Source organism: Vidua macroura, chromosome 7 (genome assembly GCF_024509145.1).
Source record: "Vidua macroura isolate BioBank_ID:100142 chromosome 7, ASM2450914v1, whole genome shotgun sequence".
Taxonomy (NCBI): Eukaryota; Metazoa; Chordata; class Aves; order Passeriformes; family Viduidae; genus Vidua; species Vidua macroura.
In genome coordinates this window covers 37030704-37045703 of record NC_071577.1, presented here as the reverse complement: position 1 = coordinate 37045703, position 15000 = coordinate 37030704, and the positions used below count along the sequence as shown (strand labels likewise).

The 15000-nt window shown below is 39.0% G+C and overlaps 1 protein-coding gene across 4 annotated transcripts in view; it reads left to right on the top strand.

Moving 5' to 3' along the window:
- The window catches only part of GTDC1 (glycosyltransferase like domain containing 1), a 170367-nt gene that overhangs the window by 139290 nt on the left and 16077 nt on the right, over positions 1-15000 (top strand). For all 4 annotated transcript variants that reach the window (XM_053982677.1, XM_053982676.1, XM_053982679.1 and 1 more), the window contains exon 7: positions 13323-13432. In XM_053982677.1, the coding sequence (XP_053838652.1) occupies positions 13323-13432 (110 nt within the window). The remainder of the gene's footprint in view (positions 1-13322; positions 13433-15000) is intronic.

Sequence of the window (15000 nt, the reverse complement as noted above, 5' to 3'; positions counted from 1 at the left end):
CCATTGCGGTGTGATAAAAAAGCTATTTAGAATCATAGAATACTTTAGGTTGGAAAATATTTCTAAGATCACTGATTCCAACCATAAATCATCATGTCCAACTATGCTGGACATGCTGGAGTAAGTCCAGAGGAGACCATAAGGATGCTTAGGGGGATTGAACAGGTCTACTATGAGGAAAGGCTGAGGGAATTGAGATTGTTCAGCCTGAAAAAGAGAAAGCTTCGGGCAGACCTTAGAGCCCTTCCAGTACCCAGCAGGGCTCCAAGAGAGCTGGAGAGGGGCTTTGGGCAAGGGCATGGATTGACAGGATGAGGGAGAATGGCTTCCCACTGCCAGAGGGCAGGGTTAGATGGGATACTGGGGAGAAGCTGTGGCTGGCCCATCCCCAGAATTGTCCAAGGCCAGGTTAGATGGGGCTTGGAGCAGCCTGGGTGCCCCTGCTCATGGCAGGAAGCTTGGAAAGAGATGGTTTTTAATGTCCCTTCCAACCCAAACCAATCCCTGGTTCTCTGATATTTGGTGAAGGATGAGTGTATTTGGAAGATGACAGGGAACAGTGTGGCATAATCCTTGTCTCTCCCCCAAAACTACCCCACCAGGATTTATACATCCATTATTCCCTCTCATTCACCCAAATCTTATGATTTTTCTTTTTCCCTGTGTGTTCTGTATCATCTAAGCAGTTAAAGATTTGATGAGAGAAAGTTGTCAGAAATCAATTCTTCTTCCCCTAATTGCACGGGTGTGATAAAAGATCACACAGAGAATCTGCAAGAATTTACACACACATGCAAACAAATAGCTGCTGTCAGTTCACATGGAAGATCAGATAAGGCCATTATCTCGTGTCAAACCTACCAGTGTGTGACAAGAGCATGGGGAAGGATATGGGGCAGGAGATACAGGAGCAGGAGAAACAGTGGTGGAAGTCATGATGAGTAAATTCAGAAGTTAAAAAAAAACCCAAATCTAGATTGTAAAAACTATCTGAAGATTTCTGGTCTAAGGGAAACCGGTGTGTTCAGAGATAGTTCTGTGCCCAGTTATCTGGTTTTAATGTAGAATATCATGAAGAAATGAGTGCATGGAAGACAGGCTGTGCTGTACCAATATGTGGCTGCCCAACGTGAGGTCCTGGTCCTCTTCACTCAGGAGCAAGTGCTTGGGGACAAGAAGTAAGTGTTGTGCCTTCTGTGATGGGGCAGCTCTTCATCAGTGAGCCAAGCAGGAGTGCTTTGCTGCGAGGGAGAGGAGCCTGGAAAGGGATTTTGAATTTATTTAATACATATATATAGAATAGTAGATAATGTATGTATAACATTTTATATATATATATATATATATATATATATATATATATGTATTAAAAACATGTATATTGACTAGTAAGTAACTTGTTCCTTTTGGCAGCACAATACAAGATTTGTACAAGTCACTGTTTGAACTCTCAATCGAAAACTATTTCCTATAGAGACACTTGAGAATATAGTGACTTGTGTTTTCCTCATGCTGTTGAATATTTTGGACCAAATCTTATTCCTTCAAGATGCAGGTGTGGCAAGACAGCAAAACAGGAAAGAAATCCATCTAGAAATCACATTTGAGTACCAGAGATGCCATTAGGCTCAACAGGCATCCTCAACATTGTGAACAGCCTGCAGAGAACAAGTAGGTGGTGAATAAATAAGGCAGACTGAAGACAAAGGCTTAAAATACAAGTGTTTGTACAGTGTTAACTAGAAGGTACCAGATAGGATAAAAAGCCCAAAGGATGTAAAATAACAAATTCAAAATGGGACCTTTTTATCAGTGTCTAAGGAAAGCCATCCGGTACTCGCAAGGAAAACAGCACTCACCAGAGCAGCGGCACTGATGGCACGTGGTGGATGAACTCTGCTATGCACATGTGGAGACATTCATGTAGAAATTGACACCTTTTCCTCTTGCACATGTGAAAATAGTCTAACTTCACATTCATGCAAGCTGAGGTTAAGTTTGGGAGCAGATACTAGAGTCACAGGATGATTTAGGTTGGAAGAGACCTCTTGGGGATCATCGTGTCCAACCATTCCCTCAGTGCTGCCTAGCCCACCACTAACCCATGTCCCCTGGTGCTAGATCCACATGGCTTTTAAATCCCTCCAGGGATGGTGACTCAAACAAATAACAAATAAGAAAATGAATTAAATAATTTGAGAAGTTCGACCGTAAATGGAAAGACAGCTTGAAAGTGTTCATTCAGTGATGCCTAATCTTGAAATGTCTTCCTGCAGCAAGGGAATTGGAGGCACTGAGCCCTTCCAGTGGAAGATGTGTTATTCCTTGATCACTGTTTTTAAGAGCTTGTAGAGAAGTCCAGCACGTGCTGAAGGTGTGGAAGTTCTGCTATAGTGAAAATTTCAGCATCAATTTCTCCCTCTTTCTTACAGCATGTTTTCTCAAAGGGCTATAGGCAGCTTATAGTCCAGAGGACCAAGCATCTCTAATTTTGATACTGGCAAAAAAAAAGATGCTCTGTGTTACCTTTGCATTCTTCACCTGAGAAGCCAGATAGAATTTTGAGTAGTTTATTGTGTTCAGAGGCAGAGCCTCAAGTAAGTGTTCCAAGAACAGTAACAGGGCTTGTGAGGATCTCTTAATTTCCTTCCTACCTGCTCTTTGGTTGAGATGTGGGTAACTAGAGACTCAGAAATACCATCTTGTAGTCACAAACTGAACAAAAAACTACAGTTTTGAAAATTTTAAGACAATCACTTCATCCTGAGATAGAATGGCAGGAATTAAGTGAAGGCTGTGATATTCACCTGTGAGGCACTGAGACACCACAAGAGGAAATGGCCTCAAGTTGTGCCAGGAAGGATTAGGTTGGATATTAGGAAGAAAATTCCTCACCCAAAGGGATGTCAAGCTCTGGCAGAGGTTGCCCAGAGCAGTGGTGGAGTCCCCATCCCTGGAAGGATTTAAAAGCTGTGGGTGTGACCCTTGGGGACATGGGTTAGTGATGACTTTGACAGTGCTGGGGGAACAGTTGGACTCAATGACTTTTGAGGGTTTTTCAGACCTAAATGATTCTGTGAATCTCTGACCTTTTAGCTTTGCAAAAAGATTGTGTGTTTGCCCATCTTACAGAAAGATCCACAGAGGACAGTGAAGGTGTTTGAGTGGTTTTTTTTCCTCCCCTGGTTTCAATTGCCTGGGTTCCTGATTAATTGTTGAAGCAACATTTGCTCCAGTGGCATCAGCAGTGTACGAAAGGAGAGGGGAACTATCTCAGAAATATAAAGAGCTGAGATATTTTGTGATCTCTTCCCACTCAAATATATCCTTCAAATCTCATTCCCTCAGTCGAGGGAAATAATTTCAGTTACCCTGGTCACAGTAGAAAGCAGCCCTCTTTTTTGAATGTCTTTTTTCATTAATGTAGATATGTTTCTGAGATGAGAAACTATGTTTCTTCTAATTATGGTTACATGTAGTTAATTTCCTTTTTTTAAAAGCTCAGTGTGAAAAGCAGTTTCCTTTAAAAAGGGAGGGGGGAAGAAAAAAGTGATACAGCTGATGTTCCTGTTGCCTTAGCAACAGATTTATTTATTAGGGTCTGAAATGACATGAGTTAATATACCACATACCTGCTGATCGGCAAACTCTCCTATTTCAGCTCCAGTTGACAATTAAGTCCTGGACAGCTACAGCCAGGGGTTAATGTTACTCATTAGGAGAACTAGGTCATTACTGGGAAATCAAGGCACTTAAGGCAGCATGGATAAAATACAAAATTCAACATCTCAAGGAGTGAGGGTTTTTATGTTAATTAACCTTATTTTCCTTTCATTAAAAAAAAAAAAATCTTTCATATATTCATATGACAGTGGATCAATTAATTGGGAAAGGAAAAATAAAAAAAGAAGTAAGCTGTAGTTTACTTTCCTCTCCTAGTTGTCTTCATTTCCTTTGGAAGGGTTTCATTATTTTATGGAAAATTCTTATGTCTATATGATGAGTAAAAAAGGGTATTAAAATTAAGAAGGGAATCATCATGGAAATCAGCTTTACCACAAGGGAATGAGCAAATAAAAGCCTTGGAAATGAAAATAAATAAGCTTTGCTAATACCTCACCTAAGGAGCAGAATATAAGCCCATCAGAGCTTGGAGATATTTAGAGGTACTTCTTTGCTTCTTTATTAAGCAGTTACATAGTTATTTGACCTTCAGAAACCGAAACTTTAGAGAACTAATTCGAGTTGTTGGCAAATATTCTATTTACAGGAAGCTGATCAGTGGCATAGCCAACAGTAACTACTGTAGTTAGTAATTGGCTTCTGATTTCCAGGAAAATTAAATATATTCTCTTAAAGTTTTATTAAGGTATCTGAGGGGGAGTTTTAACTTGATAAGTCATAAGTGATTTAATAAGGCTCTCCTGAAAGCCTTTATTTACTAACTTTTAGCAGGCTTCATTCTGATACTGGAGAACTTAATAGGCTGAAAAAGATTTATATTAAAATGAAACTTATTTTTTCACTCACTGCTTTCCCAAATACGCTTGGTTCTTTCACTTCTACTAAGCACTCTACTTTCTTTTCTGTATTTAAGCTCTGTGGCCCAATTCTGCTTCTTATTGTGTTCAGACCACTTTGGTGTAAAACCTTTTTCCTTTCCTGTGAAGTCAAGGTTGAAACAGCAACTTACCTTGCCTGCACATTATGCACCACTGTATCAGGTGGGAAGAGCCTTGTTCCCTGTAACAAAAGCAAGATTAAAGCCCCATGAGTATTTTTGCATCTGCATGGGATGGTTTTACACTCTGATGCACTTATTTTCTTAAATATATTAAAAATGCTGAAAAATATCAAGATTCTGCCGGAAATATCACACAGAGGAACTTTTCTTCAAGTCCAGGTTGGATTGGGTTTGGAGCAACATGGTCTTGTGGAAGGTGTCCCTGCCCATGGCAGGGGTGATGGGACAAGATGAGCTTTAAAGTCCCTTCCCACCCAAACCATTCCATGATTCTGTGATGTTGTGATTCCCTCTGTCCTATCCAGATGCTCACAAAGCAGCCACTTCAGTGCCATCCTCCAGAGCCTGTTACAATAAACACTTTCGCCACGGTTGGAAAACTGATTTTGAGTTAATGTAAGACTACAACTGCATCACCTGGACAGTTGAAGAATATTTAGGCTTGGAACAGATGCATCACAGATTGCCCTAACAGCTCCAGTGAGCTTGGCTCTCCCTTTTCCCAGGATGGGAAATTCATTTTATGGTGGATTTTTTTTTCCTCCTGTATAGTTGTGAAACTGAAGTCTTTGAGCAGAAGCACATGTGAACAGTGGGATTGAGGAGTCCTCTCAAGGCTTTTCCACCTACGCCTCTCAAAGCAATCCTTTTCTACTCCATTCACCCAATCTGGTTTTGGCCTTTCAAACCTCATCCTTCTGTCTTTCCCAGGCTCAGTTCCCTGGGCATCTCCTCACACACAGTCTTGTGCAGCAAATTTGCATCTTGCTCTTCTCTAGTTCCTCAGCCTCTCTCTGTCTCCATCCCTGTCTCTGCAAGAAACCTTCCACAACGTCTCCAAGATAACAGTTTGCAGTTTTACTAGGTGATGTTGTGTTTGTGCTTTTTCTTCATCTTGTTCTTCATATGCTCAGAAAAACTTTGGATGGAATTTTTCTACAAGATTATAGTCCAAGCATCATAGGCAAGGACAGAAGAGGTTTTGTAATACAAAGTCCCCAGCAAACTTAGCAGATGGTGTCACCAGCCCTCTTTGTAAGTCACAGCACCCTGAACCAAAGTATGGGAATAACCTTCAAGAGACAAAAACCAAATATTTCATAAGTGAGTGAACTAATATTCCTCCTTATTTTCGCCAGTAATAGGAGGGTTATGTTTCTTCCATCAAAGCTGTTTTTAATTAGTTTCCTCTTCTTACCACCCTACAACTGTTCAAGTCTCTCTGCCTTCTTCTCTTCCCTGCTCTCCTTTTTTCCATATTTTCATGCTTTTTCCCCCCCGTCCCTGTGTCCTCTAATTGCTGTTTTTTCTCGGCTGTGTTTGTGCAAACCTGACTCAATGCACTGAGTTGATTCCTCATTCTGAAAGCAGTGAGATTTGGAGTTACTTTAATCTTGTTGAATAATGAGTTTCAAGCCTTGGTGCCAAGAAAGTTCCTGGTTGGAAGCTTCTTCCTTGGAGATCCCAAAAGGATGAGTTATCTCGGGTACCTGAGCTAATTCCTCTCAGGGTATTACTCAGTAAAGAGCAGGATGTACTTTTTGACCCAAGCAGGGCATCTGGTAGAGTTTTAAGTAGTTGTAGATTGCTTGTGTGAATCCATCATGGAAATCAGAGAGGGTCCTGTATGGTGGGATCACCATTCCCAGGAAAATCTGTAGTAATGTAGTTTTTATGCAGTACTTTATTTATAAATTTATATTTATGTAAATTTTCTGTTCTTTCGAGGAAATAGTTTAGTAGACTGTTATCCACTTATTATCATATTCGTAACCATCTTATAATTGCCATGACATGACTTTTTACAGTATTTTATAGTTGAATTGCAGTAGGATATGGTGTGTATGGTCATCAGGGCTGTCAGGGTCACTCAGATATTTTATGACCTCCCCACAACAGGAAAACCTTTTGTTCTGTTACCTTTGGAGCACTAAAGGAAGTAAATTTTATTTTATTTTTTAAATAAACTCTTTGGGGTAGTCCGTAGCACTTACAGGGTTTTGTTGCAAATTGAAATAAAAGTTGTTTTGTTTGTTTTTTTTTTTTTAATCTGAATCCTCTACTTGGAAACAGCCAGACTGGCCAATCTGGAGTAAAAGAAATGAAAGGCACTGGAATGAAAGTGCATTGATTTTTACACCAAGGTAACTGAGACCAAATGATGGTCTTTGTCTTCAAAGCTTAATCTCCCTTTAGGAAATAAGCAAGAGGCTCCCTGACTGATGCTGATCCTGAGATTTCTTTGGTTAGGGGACGTGCAATATTTTATTTTGAGTTTTTTCTTCATGAGTTGTGAGGGGAGAAGAAGAATCTAAACAATAAACTCCCAAGGTTCTTTCTTGTTTCTTTTTTTATGAATCTCTTGTAGATAACAGGAGATAGGAGAAAATGCTTTTCCAGCGTAAAGCAAAATGCCACCCATTTTTCTCAGGCCAGCAATTTGAACAAATCAGAGGGTAAAATACACACTCCTCACTGTAAATACGTCATGGCTCTAATAGAAAATAAAACACTGTATTTGCCAGTACTGTTTGGCTGCTTTTTGCCTCTCCAGTGCCATTTTTTAATTCCTTGGCTTGCAGAGGTGTTCTGAAAGCACAGGCAAGGATCAGGACCTTTTTTTGCTTGTAGGACCTACAAATTGCCAGCTAAAATTTATTCTGTAGGGTTCTTTTTCATGCAGAAATATTTTCTTCTACTTGACTCCATTTTCTGTGAACTGAGGGGGTATTAAATATTGTGGTAACTTTTGATGCTGATGATGCCAGACAATGTTTAGAGGCACAATTACAGCAAAGACATTTTGTAGAGCAGATCAGCTGAAAAAGAAAACTCACTGGACTTAACTACATATTTACAGTCCACCTCAGCCTCATCTTGGAAATGTAAAAAGATAGAAAAATACTGTGATAAATTGAATAAATGGAAAACAATTAACTTTTCCTTCATGTTTGCATTTTCATAGTTTTTTTTTTTTTTCCTGTTTCTTTTCTAATTGTGCTTTCCTGGCAGTCACATTTCCTTTTTTGCATTTATCATGAACACTGTTACCAGAATTTGGTATTAGAATTTTAATTTTTTTTGTCCCCTTCTTTTCCTCTCGTAATCTTAACATAGAAAATGTATATTAAAGTCATTTGATTTAGGAAAGTCTTCTGTCCTCTGTGAAAATAATTACTGGAATGTATTACATTTCATGTATTGAATAGGCTTGTAATATGAGTCCTCTTCTTTAAGAAGAATATTATTCTCCTAAAGTATTTACTGACTGTGATTTTTTACCATACTTCTGTAAATGAAAGCTCCTCTAAGACCATATCTTGCAGATGGGGAAACCTGGGCAGAGCTGTCTTGTGGGAAATCAGTGTCAGGAAAAGACCAAAATTCTGCAATTCTGTAATTCTGTGTTTTGAAGGCGAGGTTTATCTTTTATGGCCACACTTCTACTTTCTAACATTATTTGATTATAATAAACCTGTATTCAAATTTTTCTGAGCTCAAGATTTAATGTGAAATATCAAAGTGTAATACAGTGCATAGTAAAATGGAGGGAAAAAAAATCCCTGATATTGTTCTTTAGAATCAGTTGGATGAGGTGGAGCCTCGGTTTTAGTTCTTTAGTGTGTGTGTAGGTCTTCCATTTACCCTGTATTTATCCTTCTCCTCCCGTGTTTGGATATACCATACTTTTTTAGTTTTCACCCTATTTTTTTTCTCTTCTTGTGTTTTCCTTACTCTTGGATTTGCTTTGCCCTGTACCTCTGCCTTGTTTGATGCCAGACTTGCTCTTCATTACTTCACTTTCCCAAAACAAAAGGGTCAATGTCATCCACGTCAAGGTCTGTGTCTTGGAAACCTCATTTCCTTTATTTTTAATTATTGATTCTGTGCTCATGGACTTGCCCAGCCCCTCACACATTCCCTGTGCTCTGCTCCAGCCATGCTGGCTGATGTCCCCTGTCCCCTTCTTTTCTCCCAGGATGTTTCTTGGCTCACCAGTCCTTGATCTCCACGGTTGCTGCCCAGCTTCATCAATAATGAGTGATTCTTCAGTGGCCTGTTTTATCAGCTGTTTTCTAGCATTCACTGTAGTCAGGCAGAAATCCATATTTTACCTCTTGCTATACATCCTAACAAATTTTTAAAAATATAAATGAAAGTGCTGCTTCAACTTCTGAGGATTTTGTGCCATTTCCCACCTTTGCCCTTCTTATGTGAAGGTGATTTTGGGGAATGGGGAGGCAGAAGGAGCTGCAGCCAGTGGGAGCTCCTTGGATTTAAGGCACTGTACAAAGTGAAATACAAATTGTGCCTGCACAATTTGGGATTCTCTCCCACTGAAAATCTCCCATGCTAAATGTTCTGAGATTAAAATCAACCCTTTTAATATTGCTTTTGTAACCCTTTCAGAATGTGTAGCACCTTAATGGTGGGACTCAATGGTCTTCACAGTCCTTTCCAGCCCAAATGATTCTGTCATTCACAGAGATGTCACCACAGGGCTGTGGCTTTCACAAGCATTGCATGGTATTTATGGAATATTTTCTCAAATATTAAGACTTTTTCCCCTGGTTTTCCACTTTTTTTTTTTTTAACTGATAAATGCATTAATCCCAGCTTTTGATATATATTTTTAATAAGCTGCATTTACTTTCCCTCTTTGAACAAGTCCTTCTGCTTTTCCACAACTCTTCCGCTTCCTAATTGCATTGCTAGATGTGCCTTCCTCCAAATCCTAAATAACTGATTATCACCTTGTAGGATAAGTTTACATATACTTAAAAAATTAAACTAAAGTCAGAGAAGACCATATGGGTCTCTTACTGAATTTCACCCAAATTCAAGAGATGAATATTCATTTAATAATGTAAAGGGCCAATTTCTGCTGTTTATTTTTTTTTCTTTTTTTTAATAATGCATTTCACATCACTGGTTAGGGATGTGGGTGAGAATAACTCCAGTTTAGGTGATCTCCATGTACTCTGCTTCCACTCCCAGCAATGGGTATGGCTCAAGGGCTCAGGCTGAATTCCCAAAATCCCTGAAGAGCAGAAGGGTGTTTTGGAGAATGTTGCCTTTGATTGTATAGAGGAGCATCATCATAGTGCTCTGACGTTGCTTTTTAAAATTACTTTAGGCTGAAAAGTGGGATATCAAGTCATCAATTAATCCTGACAGCATCCTTCAGTGGTGAAAAAATAATATTGTCACACCCATTTTATGGGCAGAAAATCTGAGGCAGAGATAATAATGGAGGCTCATTAGTGGTGGTGCTGCTCCCACCACACTCCCATTCCCTGTTCAAGGACACTTCTCAAAGTTTTATATCAGATTACAAAGGGAAGTCACTAAATCAGGATGAACCCTGGGCCACATCCCCCTAGCTAGATCACTAAACCTCAACCAGTTCCTAAGAGAGGCTTCAGATGTCTCTCTTAAATTGTGGGTTAGAGTCAATAATAAAAAATCCTGGATAACAATGAGAGCTGTAGTATTTGAATATGGAGATTGAATGTTTCCAAGGCAGGGCTCTCAAATCTGAGCACAGGTGTGGTGTCTATGCCTGCTTTGTGGCATTCCAGCTATTGTTTGGTCATTCTGATGTTTTCATGTTCTTAGGATGAAATTTAGAGCATCTTCATACCATGCCTACTTCTTATTTTTCTTTTACCAGATGCATATCAAATCAAGTGAAAATACAAAAGCATTTCAAATACCTCAACTAAACAACAAAGCCAGACCCTGGAGTCACATTATATTGATTTTTCCCCAAACATAATATCTTAAAAGAAAAGTTTGCATTTTAATATCAGGCTTTTATATGGTTTTGCAGTTCTTCTTCAGGAAATGGAGTATATATAATTAATACTGTTTAATAAAGCTCAAAAATGCAACAGATGCAGCCAAAAGTGCACATCATTTTGAGCAGATCTTTACAGAACAGACATTCCATATTGTGTTCATCTTTTTCCACGATCACTGCTATGGCAATCTGGTGTGTTTAGCAGTTGTTGCTGAGTAAGGCAGACTGGATTGTATATGATTTTTTCCATGTCAGCCAAGAAACAGAGCTCTCTCCTTTTTGATGCAGCAAAGAGGTGGTCTTGTACTATTTATTTGTTTCTACCAGGAGCAGCTAATACCTACAGTATTCTGCAAGAATAATAATACACTGCAGCCTGTAGGTGCACGGGCCAGGAGGTTTCTGGAGGTCTTAACGGCAAATAAAATGCATGTGGTGTGGAGAAGTCACAGGAACTTATAAAGTCACTTAAGATGAGTGAGCTCCCAAACAGAAAAGCTGCAAGATTTCCAAAATTTGTCATTAAAATCTGGGAGTGTCACCTAAAAGGGAAACATTTTATACTGGGGGATGGAAGGAGGATCACCTACAGCAGAAAACCTGCAAGAGAGGCTCCAGTGCAGAGGAAACGTTTCCCCTTTCAGCATTCCTTCTGGGTGCCAAATTTTCCTTCTGTTCTTCCCCACCTATTAAACAAAGCTGCAACTTCCAATTCCTATCAGTTTTCCTAAATATGTGCAGCTTATGTGGCTTCGCCGAGCTGTAAGGCTCCGTGTTCTCCTGCCAGCTCCTTGACAATGTGGCTCCAACAGCATCCTCCACTTTTGGCTGCCTCTGGGACCCCTGGTCTCTTCTGGAAAGCGAGAGGGAAAGCATATCCTTTGCTGGAAGGACTTTTTGTGACTGCAAAGCTGATAGCAGGGCTGTGAAGAGCTTGGAAAGATCCCTGTCAGCGTCGTGGCTGTCGAGTCTGTCGGCTCCGCGCGTGGGGACGCGCCGGTCCGCCGGGATGAGCTGAGCCGGGGCGGGCTCGTGGCATCGCTCACAAAGCACACACAAAAGCCTGTCCAGGGGAAACTGAGGCTCAGGGGAAATACTGTCATGAGTTACACCAACTCCCAGCATCGTAGAAGTTTTCCTTGCAAGCAATTAATAACGGGGATGTTCTCTTTCAGCTAAATCCAAATCCATGTGATCTCGTGTTGGCTCTTTGAGCTGGGCATTTGGAGGGAATTGAATACTGGCAAAAGTTTCTGCACAGAAGTTACCTACCAGAAACAGGTGGCTCTTTTAAGCATGAGGATGCAGCAAACTAATAGTCAAAGATCTGAGATCTTTGCAACTGGGAGAAATCCATCCTCCAAACCAGTGCTTGGGTTGCTGGAATTGCCGTGGAAACTCCTGGTTCACAGATGTGAAACAAATGACAAGGTTTATGCAGTTGCATTCCTCCTTATTATTGGGAACAAAACAAATTGGGGGGATGGAAGACTTCTTAAAACGAATATTGTGTGGCTTTATTTTAAGAAAATGTGACTAATTCTGAAAAGTTCACAATTCCTGGAGGTTTCTCAGCCTAGGGAAGTCACATTAATTATAAGATTAATTTATTTTAATTCCCTAAACCAAAAATATTGACTGAATGAGAAATTAACACGTGTAGAGCTGCAGATGTCATTTGGCTTCAGATTTCCTGAATGATATAATTATTAATTTTTCATATACTAGTGTGAGAGACCTACAGATTTCATTCTACAAAATTACTCTGTGAAGAAAGACACTAGGACAGCTGAGATATAGATTTTTTTCCTTAATACAGGAAGGAAAACGGTGGAATTTTCCAAATAATAAATATAACCAAAATATTTTAAAGGCATATGGTGCACATCTGTTGAAATACAATAATTTAGAGCAGAGTAATTAAATGCAAGATATAATATTCACCTTAGAGTGAGGAAATTATCTCATTCCATTTTTAATTTAACTTAAGGAATTTGGGAATTTTAAATCATTTGTGGTATCTTATGAACCTTTCATTCTGTGCTAGTAAAGAAGATAGGTTGGAAAATTGGGGGGTTAATTTATTTTTACATAACCTAACTTGTGTTTCATGTCATTGAGCGTCAGACCCATACAAACCTTTAATATTATCTTCAACTGAAAGTATAAGTAACTACAAGTTTCTTATATTCTGTTTTAATTTACAGTTAACTCCTTAAAAATCTAAGGTAGAAAATGCCTTGTGGTAGTTTATTCCTTTCTTTACCTAAAGCACTTAATGGATCAAAAGCTATTAATGAGTATAGCATGAATTCCTAAAATTCCCATTTGAGAAATCCTGTAGGTTTAGGAGAAGTTTTTGTTTAACCTATTTCTCCTGGAAAAAAAAATGTAATGGAAGTCATATACATATTTTTTGGATAGGGAAAAAAAAACAAACCCTTTTTTTTTTCCTACCTATTTTATAAACTGATTTTGCCTTCAGGTAGGTGCTCAGTCCTTCTCACTTTCAAAGCTGATCATTTGAAGAGTAAATGCATTGTTTGAGGACAGGGAAGAGATAGAGAAGAATCTGATGAAACTGAGTTTTGACCCCAAGTGCTGCACTGAGGAAAATGTTCAGCCATGCAGGAGAAACAAAGAGGGAAATTACTTGAATAAATTTAGTCCCCAAAAGTACAATTTTAGATGAATAGTGTTCTGATAAATAAGAAGCCTCCCAAAATTTCACAACTAAATGTAGACAATGCTGAGATAAATTCTGTTTATTTTAAGGGAACATGACAAAGATCCTGAAACTTTCTTTAAAGTCCTGATGAAGCTGAAAGAGAAAGATCTGCCTTTCCATGTGTCCATCCTCGGAGAGACTTTCAGTGAAATTCCAGGTACCTTTCCTTTTTTTTCTTAAGGTTAGCATAAAGTAGATACTTCCAGAAGTAGTTTTGATTCTTGTATTTTTTATCTTAAAGAATGTGCTTAAATTTTTCCTAGTTGTGAAACTAAATAATATTGACACATTGTAAAATTAAGATTATTAAAGACAGTAGGCATTTTTTTATTTTACTTGTCAGGGCAAGACCTTATTTATGACTTGTGGTTCGGTAACACTTCTGTATTTATTCAAACAGAGAGATCGGTGTGGGTGATTGGATGGTTCAGATAGGAAGTAAAATCTTTCAGGTCAAGATCACTCATATGAAGTCCAGACCGAGATTATAGCAGGTGAAAACACTTAGTTCCCTCTCAAATGTGAGGTTAAGGACTGCTGTGGAGAGCTTCTGGTTTGTATCTGGCATGAAAGTGGTCATTAATCTTTAATATTTTTATACCACTCTTTTGGACAGTCCTTCCGTTTCTTGGCTTCTGCAGAACCACAGCGCAGTGAACAGTTTCACCTGTCTGGAAAATAAATAGATTTTATTCAGGCACACAGTTTTGTGTCTGAGATATTATGGCAATAAAGAGAATAATCAGATCCTGTACTGTGTGCACTTGTAATAAATTAAACCTTTTAAAAATGTACAGTAATGACAAGTGAGTGTCAAAATATGTGATGTTTTAGCTCATGTGTGTTTTCCAAAGTGTAGACTTGCATCCCTCAGCCTCATCAGTCTGTAAAAATAGACTGGGGATTAGTTTATTTGTCAGTTCTGTCATATCTGTTGCCTGCTGGACTGGTGATATTTCAATTGGTTTAGTTTTGATTTTGCCATTTTTAAGACACCAAGAAGTTGCTCTGATCCAAATAACTTTTGGGTCCCCCACTGAGACACAGCTGTGTTGGAAAAAGAGGCAATAAGTCGGTAGCAGGAAATTCTTCGTGTTTTCTGTCCACTTCCTTTTTAGACAGCTCTCTGAAAGCCTATTCTTCCAGGCAAGCCTTATCACAGATCCCAAGGCAACGTTGCTTTCCAGACTGAGCACACCAGATTTCTTAGAAGGAGAAATTTCTAAGGAATATGTGACAGATAGGAATATACGATGGTGCGCTGCGGGAACAGATTCTATTGACACTCATTTTGGATGTTGTTACATATCTCATTTGTGGCTTCAGTACTTATGAATAATGTAGATCATCCTAAATTTATGCCAGTACATCAATTCTATATGCCGCACCTCTTGTCTTGTCAATTCATTCATCCTCGTGTATAAATAGAGTCTATAGAAGGGGCAGCGTGGTGAAATGTGTCTCATCACCATGGATCTGATAGGGCCATACTCATACAAATGACATATGCAGGTCTTAACAACCACCAATAAAACCTGTTGCACATACTTTATTGAAAATCTAGTTGGTAGGGTTTTTGAAGGTCCTTTTTTTTTTTAAATAAATTGTTGGCACTGTGTTTCCGCTCCCTCCAATTATGGGACCAAATTCCCTCATTATTATAAATGTCATGTTTATAGTCGTTGGTGACAGAAAAAGTGGATAACATGTTCCATAATTTGGCAA